We start from the raw sequence: 13,587 nt of genomic DNA, 5'->3' as shown, positions 1-13,587 counted from the left end.
CAGCTATTTGTATAAGGATAGCCACCTAAGCAGATTCTACTCCAAATAAAATGTTACGAACAGTAATATAATATAATGTGTGCATAGAACTCTTTTTTTAGAGAAGGAAGCTATCTGAAGTACAAGAATTGTTATAAGCTCATGCTGTGGATGACATGATCATCAAGTCTGTGGTCTACTCAATATTCTGTACAAAAAAGATCCATACAAAGACATTCGGAAATTCACTGCTCAAAATATACAGAATGAAACTGATGTGAAGAAGCAGGAAGTAAAGAGAAAAATTCATTTTTGATGACAAATATTTCTGGGTCTGAAAGCAAAACTGAGGAAGCTAAATATGCTGGGACTCCAAAATAATTTAGAGGCCCATGAAATTTCTTACCTACCCACTTAAGTTCTTGAAAGTCTGCACCCACTTGAAGCTTTTTTGTCAAAACAAGGTAGCAAGTAGTCTGACGGCCTACAGCTGTGCAAGCCCAGCTGAGCCATCTACTGGAACCAAAACACACCTAAGCTCTCTGGGGACTTACAGATGAGGCATGGAAGCAGCCAAGTCCCTCGAGAGGCCTAATTCACCAAACACTGTTCCATGAGTCTACTAACACAACAATAGTAAGATACTCAACAAAAACAGAACAGATATCACTTCCACAGAAAGCCATGAGAATAAAAGCAAATAGTGGCAAATGCTGTTTCTCACATTTAATGTAGCAGCACAGCAACTACAGCCCTGATCACTGAGGTGATAGACCTGCACCATACAACTTCTTTGGTCATAGGAGTTTCACATCTGTTTTTTCCAGCAGACTGTTCTAACCACTAAGCTACAAGTGAGGTTGAGAAAATACTCTTCAATCTTCCTGTTGAAGATAAGCCACTATGAAGGTACATACGAATACATGAAAACAAATTCACAAATCCCAGGGGAGCAACAGAAAAAGATCAGATGTACAAGCTGAAGAAAGATAGCAGAGATTGAAACCTGGTGATTTCTCAGAACTGCTTATTCACTTTAGATTAAGAAGTCACTGCAAAAATGCAAAATTGATATTCCATACAGTTAGTGGTCACCAGAAGACTCCCCTAGTCCAAGTGACCACAATATTTCAGGAAAGATCAGATGTTGCTCCACGATGACATACTGACTTGCATTTTTCTCCCATTCTTTCAGAATTTAAGTGTTTTGACCAGTGAGTGGGCCTGTGTCTCAAGAGTAGAGATTCTGCATACAAGCTGATTTATCGAGTAGTTTGCTGCAACAGGAATGCACACCTCAAAGCAAAGCAGATTCCTAAAGAAATAACACGGAAAAGAAACACTAAGCTATTTTGCAAGACTCATTCCTCATTTATTTCTCAATGAAATGCAAGAAAAGAGAAGGTTGGCATTGGGGAAAAAAAATTAAAAAAAGGCATCTCTTCCAGAGCACTGGAAGATCGATGCCAGGATTGTCTGCTTGCGTCCTGCACACTTGGTACAAAAACAAAACCAACCTTTCCTACCCCCAAAACCTTCAGTGTTTACTGAGGAGGTTATCTGTTAAAGAACCCAAGAAAATCACACAGATTTACGTGGTACCACAATCACAATTCCCCATTCCCTTTCCCCCAAACCTAACACCACATCCAAACGGACAAAAGCAATGGGATAATTCATTCCATGTTATTGCTTGAATTTCGATAGTGGATTGCAGCATTAACCCTGCAGAATGTGAGTCATTCTTCTGTCTTACAGGCATTGTAGGGAGTAACCTGCATGTCAGCTACTAGGAATCTAACTGCATCTGAGACTAACAGAGCAAATGCCTTCTTTAAGAAGCAAGATGGGGAGCCTGGATTTGATCAGAGACTGAGAAACACTCAGACCAGTTAGATTTTTCCTTTGTGAGGGTGGAGGGGTTGGAGGGGTATGAAAGGCATCTGATAAAATGCTCCAGAAGAAATAGTTCAACATGATTATCTTCTGACCTCCAAATCATTTTCAAAAAAAGAAACTGTATTCCTGAAGTTAACCCCCCCCCGAAAAAAACTAAAACACAAAACACCACTGTGTGACTGGTCTTCAGCAGAATTATTACAGTAGAAGGGGGTCAAATTCTGAACCTGGATATATAAGACTACTACCAGGAAAACCCATTAATACATCAAGTCCTTTTGGCAGTAGAAAGTAACCCACACACTGAAAACATACCTTCTTAAAATCAGGTATGTACAAGTAGCAGTATCTAAATAAGGGCTGCTGTCACATAGTTCAAAAAAAATACACACATTCAGGATTCTGTATCATTAAATACAGAGGTGGGTGAATAAAAACCAGATTTTTTTTTCCCCACTCTTTCATAAATTCTGGGGAAAATGGTATAAAACCTCAACATTTTGTATTCACTGTTTTGTTCTAACAAAAATCAAGGAGTTTCTAAAATTTGTAAATGAAACTAAAAACATGGTAAGGAAAATTCAAAGGAAAACAAATTGTTGAAAGACTTAGTTTTATGCATTTCTAAATAGGTCTAATAAAGCTCATGGCTTTTTCAAAAGAGAAAAGCATTCCAATTATTTGCACATTTACAAAATGTTTCAAGTAACATTTTGTACATCACTTAAAAAGATGTCACAGAAGTGCTGGAAACTGCAACCAGATCTAATCAGATTAAGCAGGTTGATCAGTCCCAGCTTATACTTCAAACAGTAAAATATATTAGAATTAAGAGGGCAAATAATTCAAACATTCTCCCACCCAAACTTGCTCATCAGTCAGCAAGCATGCATATAGGGCCAGCAGTGATCTCTGTGGCTATTTCTTGAAAGTGCCTTTTCTTGCAATTAAACAGAAAACCAGGACCAAAGCTCTTCTTCACAACATTCAAGCACTTTAGTTCAGCATCCTTATCCAATTCATTTCTAGTTCAAATTAAATTGTAGTTGAGTTGAAACTCGCATGGGAATCTCAAACACTATTAATCTTTTAGTTAAGTTGGCTACCTGTTACCCCAAATAATAATGGGAAGTCCCCAAACCATTCTGTAAAGTAAGAGCTGTATTTTATTTTACCCCAGACCACTACTCTATGCTATTACATTCTAATATCTTAAAAATGCTTCAATGTCTGCCTCATTACCCCGACTTTTGCAGAAGATAATATTTTTTAAGTTGTTAAAGCACTATCTACAAGACAAAAGTGGTATTTCAAAACAAGCTAATCAACTCCAAAAACGCACACTGCTTTTTTTTGTCCTTCACCTACTCTAGGGCTAATCAAGACAAGAATTAAAATATTGTCACCATTGCATTTTTAAAGAGTACAGCATCAAGTAATTGAATGAGTCCCATGACATTAATGTTGAGAAAGGATAACGTGCTCATAACACACCTTTAATTCTCTTGTCTAGACTAGGATTTAAGACAACAAAATGCATCCAACCCATTGACAAAGAAAGTGTTCGAGTTGCACTCATCATTGTAAACTGTACCTAAATTATAGTGTTTGCCTTAGTGCAGCAAAAACTGAATACTAGTCCTGTACTAGAAACCTCTGGAACACAAAACAAGAACAAAACAAAACAAACCCAAAACAAAAAAACAGAGCAGCAGAAAGTTAGTGAATAAGAGAATATACAGAAGCAGATAGCTATAGCTCTTGTTACCTTAACAATCATGTAAATCTTTGTACAAGTCACTACGTGTCAGGATAATTTAGCACTGCAGTCCCAATTGCTTCCCTATTCTCTCTCAAAACGTTATCACATACCACCTACACAAAAAAAAAAGCTTGAGCAACACTTGCAATATTTCAGAAATGAAATAACCAGTAACCCCAGGTTTATTCTTAGGTGCAAAAAATAAAAACCTAACACTCAATTATTAAGAAGAAAACTAGAAAAGGGATGGATTTAATGATTTTTTGGGGGAGCTCTACCCACTCAGATATTCCACATTTTCATTCAAAAACATTCAATAGCCAAAGAATGTCTATTTTTGAAATTTCAGTCTAAAAAGTATCTCTGCTAACAGTAGTTTTAACTAAACATAACATTACCCAGAATGTTTTATATTTGACCAAACAACTAAATTTTCTTCTATCCACACTATCCAACTGAATAATTATTTTGAAATAAAAGATGAAAGTTACTCCCAACTGTGTTAGCTATAAAAAACAGTATTTAAAGAATTACTGTCCTCTAAGCAAAACAGAAATTCAGAAGCAAAACCAGAAATTCTAACAAGCAACGATTTTGTAAAATAAAATTTTCCAAATATTCATTGAAAAAATCTATGCCAAAACAACTTAATGAAGAGCAAGACAGAACACATTCAACTCCAAGCATTAATGCTATATTATTGAACTAAGCTATGAAAGCCATTAAAGTCACTGTTATATCTGGTCTTTAACACACTAAATAGCATTTTTACAACACCAGCACAATCAAGCAATACTGCACAACCAAAAACATATTTAAGAAGTCTTGCCACATACTGTTCTACTATTTGACAATTGCAACTATCCATATTTATTCACACAACTCTACAACAACATAAGCTACAGCAGCAATTAAGACCCAAAACCAGAATTTGATGCAAAATAATACAGGCATCATTTAAAAAAAAAAAACACTACACTCTAAACTAGCACAATCTAAACTAAACACACATATAAAAAGGAGCTTGCCTACCTGGCTTTTTCAATAAAAGTCCAAAGAACACCTAAAAAGTAGGAGGGGATAAAAAGATTTATTTTCAGTGTCCACATATGGAAACTATCATGTCACTTTACCTTACAAAGAAAAATAAGTAAAACTTGGAAAGGAATACCTATACAATTATCTGGGGGTGGAGGGGGGGAACGTGCAAAAAAATCCCAGAGAAGACTCTGGCTACAAGCATTGTCTCCAATTTTCATGGTTTCCACTGAAAAGAAACCCAAAGTATTATGAATATTTCAGATTATCAAGAAAGTGAGAGTGGGAGAGTGCGTGGGGGGGAAGAGTCAAAAAATCTCTTCAAGTACATAATTTAATTCAAATGCTACTACAGGAAAACATTAAAGGTTATATGTTCCAAAGATGCACAAGCACATTGAAATATCTAAGACTAAGCCAAGCATCTTTAAAATAACCTTCTATAGCTTAAAATTGCACACTGTCCGAGACATTTTTAGAGGATTGTCCATATATGAATTGTAGAATGTATGTAGAAACCTATAATTTTATCTGATAGAATCAGTTCATTAATTTAAATTTAAAACAAAAGTAGATTCACCAAAAAAAAAAATATCTAAACTCAATACAAAACTTCTTTCTGTCTCTAGTTATTTTGAAAACACCAGAGCATAAATCTAAGTCGCATTCTTTCTATTACAGACACTTTCTAGGGCACAGTCTATGTATCAGTTCCCCAGTAAGACACAAGAGGTGGCCAGACAGCTGAAGGTTATACAGTCAATGAGGTACGACTGACTACTTGTGTTTACCACCTCTTTATGCGTGACTGATGCTTAAAATATTTGCATTTTGTTCTTATAAATTGATATGGTTCTCACCTCAGAAACAGCCATTAATAGGTGTCCCTTAACAACAACAACAAAAAAGAGAGACCTGTAGAGATTTTCTATTATACTTAAATATTTTAACACCATGGCCAAAGTCTGCACCGTGTCAGAATTTCATCCAGTTTCCTGCATTTTCTCAGAAATATGTCCAAGTGTTTGTTGAGATTTAAAATCTGTTACTCTGTTCTTCCAATGAAGTCCTAAATTTCATCTGATGGGTGCACAAGAGTGGCTGGCAGCTTGGCCAAGCATCCTATGGAGAACTGGGCCATGGTTATTACCTTTTTCATGTAAAGATGAGTACTGTACTCGAAACAATACACTACATCAAGATTATTGCGAGAAAAAGAACACTTGCTTTTAAAAAGACTTCAGGATTGAAGTCTGCCATTATTTCTACCACTTCCACACAGCTACCACCTATGAAAGTCCCTAGACATTTGTCAAGCTTTACATACAGTACACTACTGAAGAAATAGAATTTTCTAAGTTTCACTTCTACTGAACATTTCAGTGTTTCTTCCTGGAAGGCTGGAGCCATGTTTGTGGTTGAATGTGTTATAGCAGTGCCTATGAAGAATTCTCTAATCAGTTCTCAAAATTAGAAAATATTTTCTTAAAATAAAGATGCAAAATACATGGAATTTCAAAAAATCGGAAAATTCAACCTTGTTTAAAGAGGACTTATGTTCTTTGAATAAAAACCATTCTTAGTTTTCATACTACTAAGAAAGCAATATTTTCAACTATAATTTTAAGCAATTTGTAATTTCAAGTATAGTCTTCCAGACTTAATCGCCATTAAGTCAATAAATACATCAATTACCACTGACTGAAGATGATGATTTCACAATTAATAAATTTCAATACTTTGAAATGTTTTAAATTACCACACAGAATCCCTAGACTGGGAGGCAGACTGTCATCCCGATAATAAACTCCACCACCACAAAGAACATTCTTAACTCAAAGAAACTCAATGTTTCTGTGATATTTCATAGCAATATACTTAGATAATTTAGTCTGCATTTTCAGTCAATCTAAATAAATAAATTTTCTAGTCTTTGTCTTCTAGAGAAAAAGCAACAGATTAGTGAAAAGGGTTTTTTTTTCACTACTTGAAATAAAATAGTATTTTTGAGAAATGCTTTAAGTAGGCTCTATTAGTCTCTAAAACATGAACATGACAGTCCTGTCTTTAAAGCACTGGTCAGACATCTAGAGAAACTACCGCAAGTGAAGAACTCTGAGTTAACTTTGAGTTCTTTTTATTTCTGTGCTCTAGTTTTCTTCTTAAATAGAAATAATAATACTTCTTTATTTCATGGGGTTCAACTTAAAAAAAAAAAAAGTAAATGCCTGTAGAACAAGCTGAGTAATTACATTATTGAAGGCTACACAAGCAACTGGAATAGATACCCAGTGAGGTTTAAATTTGGCTTTATAATAGAAAAACATTGCAATCATATTCAAAATTAAAATTCAGTATCTGGCAAATATCAGCAGAGTCTCTTCAGAAAGCTTTCTAATCACACAAGAGACGAACAGAAAAATGTTAGAAGTTACCCAACTCCTTTTTCCACAAACAAAAATAAAATTTACAGTGCTTAATCTGCATACTCACTACTTACTTCTGAACCTTGATATCTAACTAGGGTGTACCACTTCCAATCTGCTTCTTTTCACAGCTTCTGTTCTTCCTTCACTGCAGACCTTCACTGGCACAGGCCCACTCATCCAATTTAGCCTCGCTCTCACAAATAAAAGGTTTCTCCAGAAAACAGCTCATTCTGAAACTATAGGGAGTTCTGTCTGCAGCATAAACGAGACAGCTCTTTGCTGCCAAGCTTGTAAATCTAAGAAAGGTCCCAGAGCTGCAGCACCTACCAGTGTACAGGTAACACAGATTGTGTATTACCTCACCAGGAGGAAATAAAGCAGTAGTTAAATACAGAAAGTAAGTAGGCTTCAAAGCTACCACATAAAAATATTACACTTATGTACACTCCATCTTCCCAGTAGTACAAATCCTCAGCATATGGAAGAATCAGAAGAAACAATGCTTAATGGACATATTTGGCACAAGAAGGGTCCAGAACCTGGTATTAGGTGCCTGAAATGAGGTTGGAACAATGCATTTCAGATAAGCACCCAATTGTACAGTGAATAAGACCTCCCAAACTGTTTGCTTAGCTATCATCATTAGGGATAACAGCATCAAAGAAGCATGGAGGCACTCCCAAGTTCCTAAATATGTACTTATATATACTTATATAAGTATATACTTATACGCACATGCACCTTTGGCCTCATTCGGCACAACCCACCGACCTACATTAGGACACAATCCCTCTGTCCTCCTACCTTGTGATTACACTCCTTATCCAGCAACAAAACGTATCCACAGCTTCACTCACCTAGGGCACCACCAGCTTCCTGTCCCCCATATACTGATACTAACACACAAGTTCCAGACAAGCAGGGCCAGTTGCAGGCACTGCAAGAACAGCTGATTGCAGAAGTGATTGCTTTGTACAGCACAAGCAACTACCAAGCCACTCCTTGGGTAGGTACTGCTCTAAGACACAGCATCTGCAGGAAGAAGAGAGGCAGCTGTGATTTTGCACCACTGCAATTCTTCATCCAACAGCAGCAGCACTCTGCGCAGCAGGAAACTCTGTCCCAGAGTACAGTGTGCACTTCTGAAATCTTTCCCTCCTCCTCATCTTCTGTCTAGGCAGAGCTGCTGGGGGTGCACCTATCCACTCAGAACTGACAAGGCTCCCTTACTGATGGTTAAAGCACTCAGACTCGCTCTTAGAAAGATCTAGACAAAAATGTTTTACTTACTTTGAAAGGAGGAATATTGTTTACATTTAAAGCATTTCCCATGAAAGAATTTTAATTACCTGTTTAGAAGCTATGGAGGCATCCTCCACTCTTGATAAAGCTGTGCACCACGACTGAAAGGGATGCAAGGCCTACATACACTACACAAGGAAGCTCAACTTTATACTTTTGCCATTAGGAGCGTTCTCTGCAAGCTGGGAGACCTGGATTTCAGACCTGTTTCTAAGCCTATTTATGCACTAATATTAAACAGCCATTTAATGAGAACAGAAACTACAGCGGCAAGAGTGATCTCAATCTCTTCTAACCACTACGCTTCAGAGCTAAGTGAAGGTCCACTTGTTTCCCCTCTTTCATTCATAAACATGTCATTCATTCCTCTAAGGTCACTCAGCTTCATCAGGTGGAGAAAAGGACTCGCTTAGCTTGGCTGGCCTGGTATGTGGTGGTTAGACAAGGGAAGTAGAAGACTCAAGCGTGCATCTCTTAACCTGAAGAGGGACTTTCACCTGGCTTTTTTACTTCTTGGGAGAGTAATTAAAATTACTCTTTAATTATGTATTAACACAGGGATTCTTTCATCTAAAAATAAAACAAAATAGCAAGGACAACATGTAAAATGCAGAAATACCTACCAGTTAGAGACTTGGCCAATTGGTTTTCAAGTACAATGAAAGTTCAGAGATCTTTAGATCATGGGTTTGTATCAAGAATAGCATATAAATTGTCATTTTCAGGTACATCTCATCAAAAATCCCCAAGTAAACAGGACTATGATTAGATGATTAGGACAATGGATTAAATGCATTTGTGCAACCATAAATTACAATTTGGGAGTCCTTGTACAAATACATATTTTATCTGTAAATATGCATTTTTCAAGTTTAACTGGTAAAAAGTATGCAAGCTTAAGTCTATAGCACAGTAGGTCTTACACTGCCTGTGAACTTAACTTTCCAAACGTAACACCACCACCACAACCCACAAATATAAGGGAAGTTAACAAACAAAAATCTGGTACCCTTGTTGAAACTACATCTTTTTAATACACCATACTCCTTTCAACTTTATGGTGAACTTGCCACTGGTTACCACATGAGAGAAGCCCCGAAGAAAAGATACAAGGACTCCCTGAAACAACATCTCAGCCTTGGCCATATTGATCACCATAACTGGTCTACTGTGGCCTCCAATCGGGAGGCCTGGAGACACACCATCTATATCGCTGCTGCTTCCTTTGAGAACGCCTGCAGGATCACTCTCGAGGAGAAAAGACAACGCAGAAAGAGCAGTGTCTTGCAGAATATACCACCTAAGGAGTCTTTCTGCTGAGCCTTTTGCAATTGGACATGTCTATCTTGTATTGGCCTTATTAGCCACCAGCGTGCTTGTAACAAACGTGGATAGAGCCTTCCCAAATCTTCATTCGCGAAGCCTAGCCATGACTCCTTTCAACTACAACTCAACTAAAATTATCTGCATTTGCTAAAACTTTCAGGATTTCGGGGGCTTTTAAATTACATTGCATAAGTGAAATTTAGGATTACAATGTTGCTCATATGTTTCACAAAGTAACTAACCAAAAGCCTAAAGCTGAAGTGTTGAGTGAAAGAGCTGCAGAAGGAAAATAAGAGCAGCATTTAGACCCACTCTCATCAGTGCTGAGTCAATGTAACTATGGAAGTAAAACTTGCTTTCTATTCTGCTTCACCTATCTACAGCTTGTCAGCTGGGGTCTGAATGCAGATGCTCCACTGCAAGGTACAATGCAAGCTGCAAAAGCTACACATATATATTCAGAGACTAAATGAATTCATATTGCTGACTCAATATAGGAAAACCAAAAGCATTTATTAATGAATAAAGTCTACCCTAATACTTAAATAAAAAATGTTCTTCTGTAAGGTATGTGCAGTGTAAGGATGGCAACAATATTGAAAATGGATTTTTCAAAATGAATTCAAAATAACTCCATTACATTGGTCTTTAGAAATCTCCTAACTGAAAAAGTTTGGACATACATTAAGAAATACCCACTATGAAAAAGTTGCAAGTCTTTAAAAATAGCAGTGCTTTGCTTCCTCCCTCCCCTTTCCCCTACTCACTCTCCTCCCCAATTTCAAAATACATCTTCCCCAGGCCTTGGTCTGGAATGGCAGTTTCTGTGAACAGACCATACCCGACCATACAATTAGCCATTATTATCATCATCATCATCCCCTTTTATGCTCTACTCTACATTAAGATGCAAATCCAACGGCTGTGGTCCAACTAAGTTATTTACAAGGGCTTCCCTTTCAGATGTCCAAGCCAAAGCTACAACCAGTTCTGCGATATAATTACAACCTCTCTCCACGGGCAATAACAGATCTCTGTCTGCGACGATCTGGCCAGAGGCATTTTCTCATCTATGCTATGGTTCAAACGGTTGCTATGATTTCAAATGGTGCATTTACCCTTATTTTAGCGCGATCGGCTGCATTTCAGCCGCTGACATCTGACTGATTGATGTACATCTAAACAACGCAGCGATCAGAAAAACAAACTGGCAGTAGGCACCAGTGTTTCACCACCGTGGGTTTGCTCCTAATAGAGCGGCTGGCAACGAGACCGTGGGAAATTTAAGGGAAACACCAGCATACATGAGGCCTAAAGCTCACAGCCGGCACTTGCACCGAGAAAGAGGCTGGCGCCCTGCACTTTTAAGAGTGGGAAGTTCATGGAAATACCTATGCAGGTATGCGAACAGGCAGATCTCTTGTCTGCCGCACGAAAGCATCCAGGTACTCCCCTTACACATCGGCCACGGCACGTCCCCCAAGAAAGTGCACTCGAGGGCTGATCCGATACAACATTAGGGGAACTGCTTTTCCGCCCCCCCAGTTCCAGCCTCTGCCCAGCTTCTCCGCCGCATTTCACAGGGGAGCACTTCGAACTCCCCGCACACGCGAACGGGGGGAGGGCGAACGGCGGAAGCCGCCGGAGCCCCGGCCCCTGCTCCCGCTCTGCCGCCCCCGGGCCGGCGCCCGCCCACGGGGAGCCTGGGGCTGCGGGCGCGGCACCGGAGGGGGCGGCGGGATGGGGGCTCGTCCTGCCGCCCGGGGGAAGGCAGGAGGGAGGCGGGCGAAGGAAGGGAGCCGCGGGGCAAGCACCTGAGCGGGCGTGGGCAGCCCTCAGGCCGGAGATCCGGGCACCGGGGCGGGGGAGGAGGGGACGGAGGGGGGGGCGGGCGGGCAGCAGGCCCCGGCGGGGCGGGCCGGGCCGCAGGTGGGCGTCGGGCGCGGCCGCCGGAGGAGCGGCCGCCGGGCAAGTCACCTCTTGACGCGGATGATCTGGTCGCGCATGGGTCGGATGTCCTGGAAGCTCTGCTGGTTGACCAGGCTGTAGACGAGGATGAAGCCCTGCCCGTTCTTGATGTAGAGGTCCCGCATGGAAGCGAACTGCTCGGTGCCCGCCGTGTCCAGGATCTCCAGGACGGAGGGGGAGGCGTCCACCTCGATCTCTTTGCGGTAGAAGTCCTCGATGGTGGGGTCGTACTTCTCGATGAAGGTGCCGGTCACGAACTGCACCGTGAGCGCCGACTTCCCCACCCCGCCCGAGCCCAGCACCACCACCTTGTACTCGCGCATCCTCCTGTCAGCGCGGACCGCCCGCCCGACTCGCACCTGCCGACGGCCCCTCCTCACCCCCCCGCCATCGGCCGCCCCGCCCTGTGCCCGCCGCCGCCGCAGCCGGCAGCCCCCTCCTCACCCCCCCGCCATCGGCCGCCCCGCCCTGTGCCCGCCGCCGCCGCAGCCGCCTCCGCTCCGCTCCCGCCCGGCGGATGCTCCCGGCCGCCGCGGCGGCTCCTGGGCGGCGCTGCCGGCGGCGGGGCCGCGTTCACGGGCTGCGGCGCGGCCGGGGTGGGGCGGCGGCCCCGCCTCCTCCTTCCCGTGTCGCCACGGCAACAGCCAACGGGGCGGGACGGGGGGGAAGAAAGAGCGGGGAGGAGGAGGAGGGGGGCGGGCACTGCCTCGTCACGTGGCGCGTGGGCCCCGTGGTCCTCCCGGGCGCGGGGGTCGCACGTGATGCCGGTGGCGGTGGTGCTGTCTGTGTCCTGTCCCCTCCCGTCCCGTCCCTCGTCCGGCACTGTCGCCCTGGAGACACGGCGACCGGCGACCCGCCCCCCGTGCTCGGCCCGGCTCCGCCGCCGCGCGGGCCTCTCCAACCGGGAAGGGCCAACCGGCGGTCACGCGCGGGGGCGGGACGAGCCAATGGCAGCGCGGGCTGGCGCTCCCACGGTTCCGCTTCCCTGTGTGCTGGGGGAGGGAGGCGGCTGCGGCGCGGTAAGTTCGTGCAGTTTTCGACCTGGCGGCTGTCCGGACGTGCCCGCGGCCACCGTGTGAATCCTGCTCCTGGGTATAAAAGCAAATGGGATCCATAAAATCCACTGCAGCGATCCAGTGCGCCTTGAATCATGTGGACGCACTGCGGTCGGCACGCTGGGCTGTGCCTGCAAGGGGTGGCCAGAGGTGTTTGTTGCTAGTAGGTGTCTGCCTTCTCGTCCCCTTCTGACAGAGAGAGGGGCACAGGAGAGGTGGTGGTACAGTTTGGGAAAAGCGCTCAATCAAAACAGTAAGGAAAATGAAAATGGTTGATGAGATGGCATTCACAGTTCCTCATGGGAACCAGTATCGCTCTGGAAAGATGCTCACACTTGTATGATTGTCTTTCTGCTATGAGACAGATCCTTAACTTTTCTTTTTTATTGTTTTTTTTCTCGAACATCACTGCTTGGAATGATTTGATACAGGGAGTAAAGACTTGCTTTCCATTAAAGGCTTAAGGGTCAGCCAGAGCGGTTAGTCAGCTATTCAGATGCTTTCCGAAAGCTGTTGGAAAAGGAGCTTGCTCCTGGTGCTGCATTTCTGACTGTGCTGTTCTTCCCTTTATGCTGTCATATCTTCATCTGAAGTAAGGCCCATGGTATCGGCCTGCTTTCCAGGCAAGTCTAGTTCTGCTTCCTTGTTGGCTTGTTTTCATGTTTCCAAATCTAACAGTGGCAAATATATTTCTGGCTTTTTTTGAGCACATTTGACCTCTATCCAAGTATTTTGGTTAAATGCTTGCCATGTGCAGTATTTTAAGCTTTCCAATGTTTTGCTTGGGCATTCTGTTTGGCTTTTCTTCTGTCTATTTTTGATTTTTGAT

General features: G+C 42.3%; 1 protein-coding gene across 1 annotated transcript in view; it reads right to left on the bottom strand.

Moving 5' to 3' along the window:
* Positions 1 to 12,038, bottom strand: part of RAP2A (RAP2A, member of RAS oncogene family) — a 32,926-nt gene extending 20,888 nt beyond the window's left edge. The window contains exon 1 of the mRNA XM_017821102.1: positions 11,713 to 12,038. Within this exon, the coding sequence (XP_017676591.1) occupies positions 11,713 to 12,026 (314 nt within the window). The 5' untranslated portion in view covers positions 12,027 to 12,038. The remainder of the gene's footprint in view (positions 1 to 11,712) is intronic.
* Positions 12,039 to 13,587: the final 1,549 nt, after the last annotated feature.

Source organism: Lepidothrix coronata, unplaced genomic scaffold, assembly GCF_001604755.1.
Source record: "Lepidothrix coronata isolate B3197 unplaced genomic scaffold, Lepidothrix_coronata-1.0 Scaffold88, whole genome shotgun sequence".
In the NCBI taxonomy this organism is placed as follows: domain Eukaryota; kingdom Metazoa; phylum Chordata; class Aves; order Passeriformes; family Pipridae; genus Lepidothrix; species Lepidothrix coronata.
Note: the sequence above shows the minus strand (reverse complement) of the source record. Positions and strands in the feature narration are given on the sequence as shown.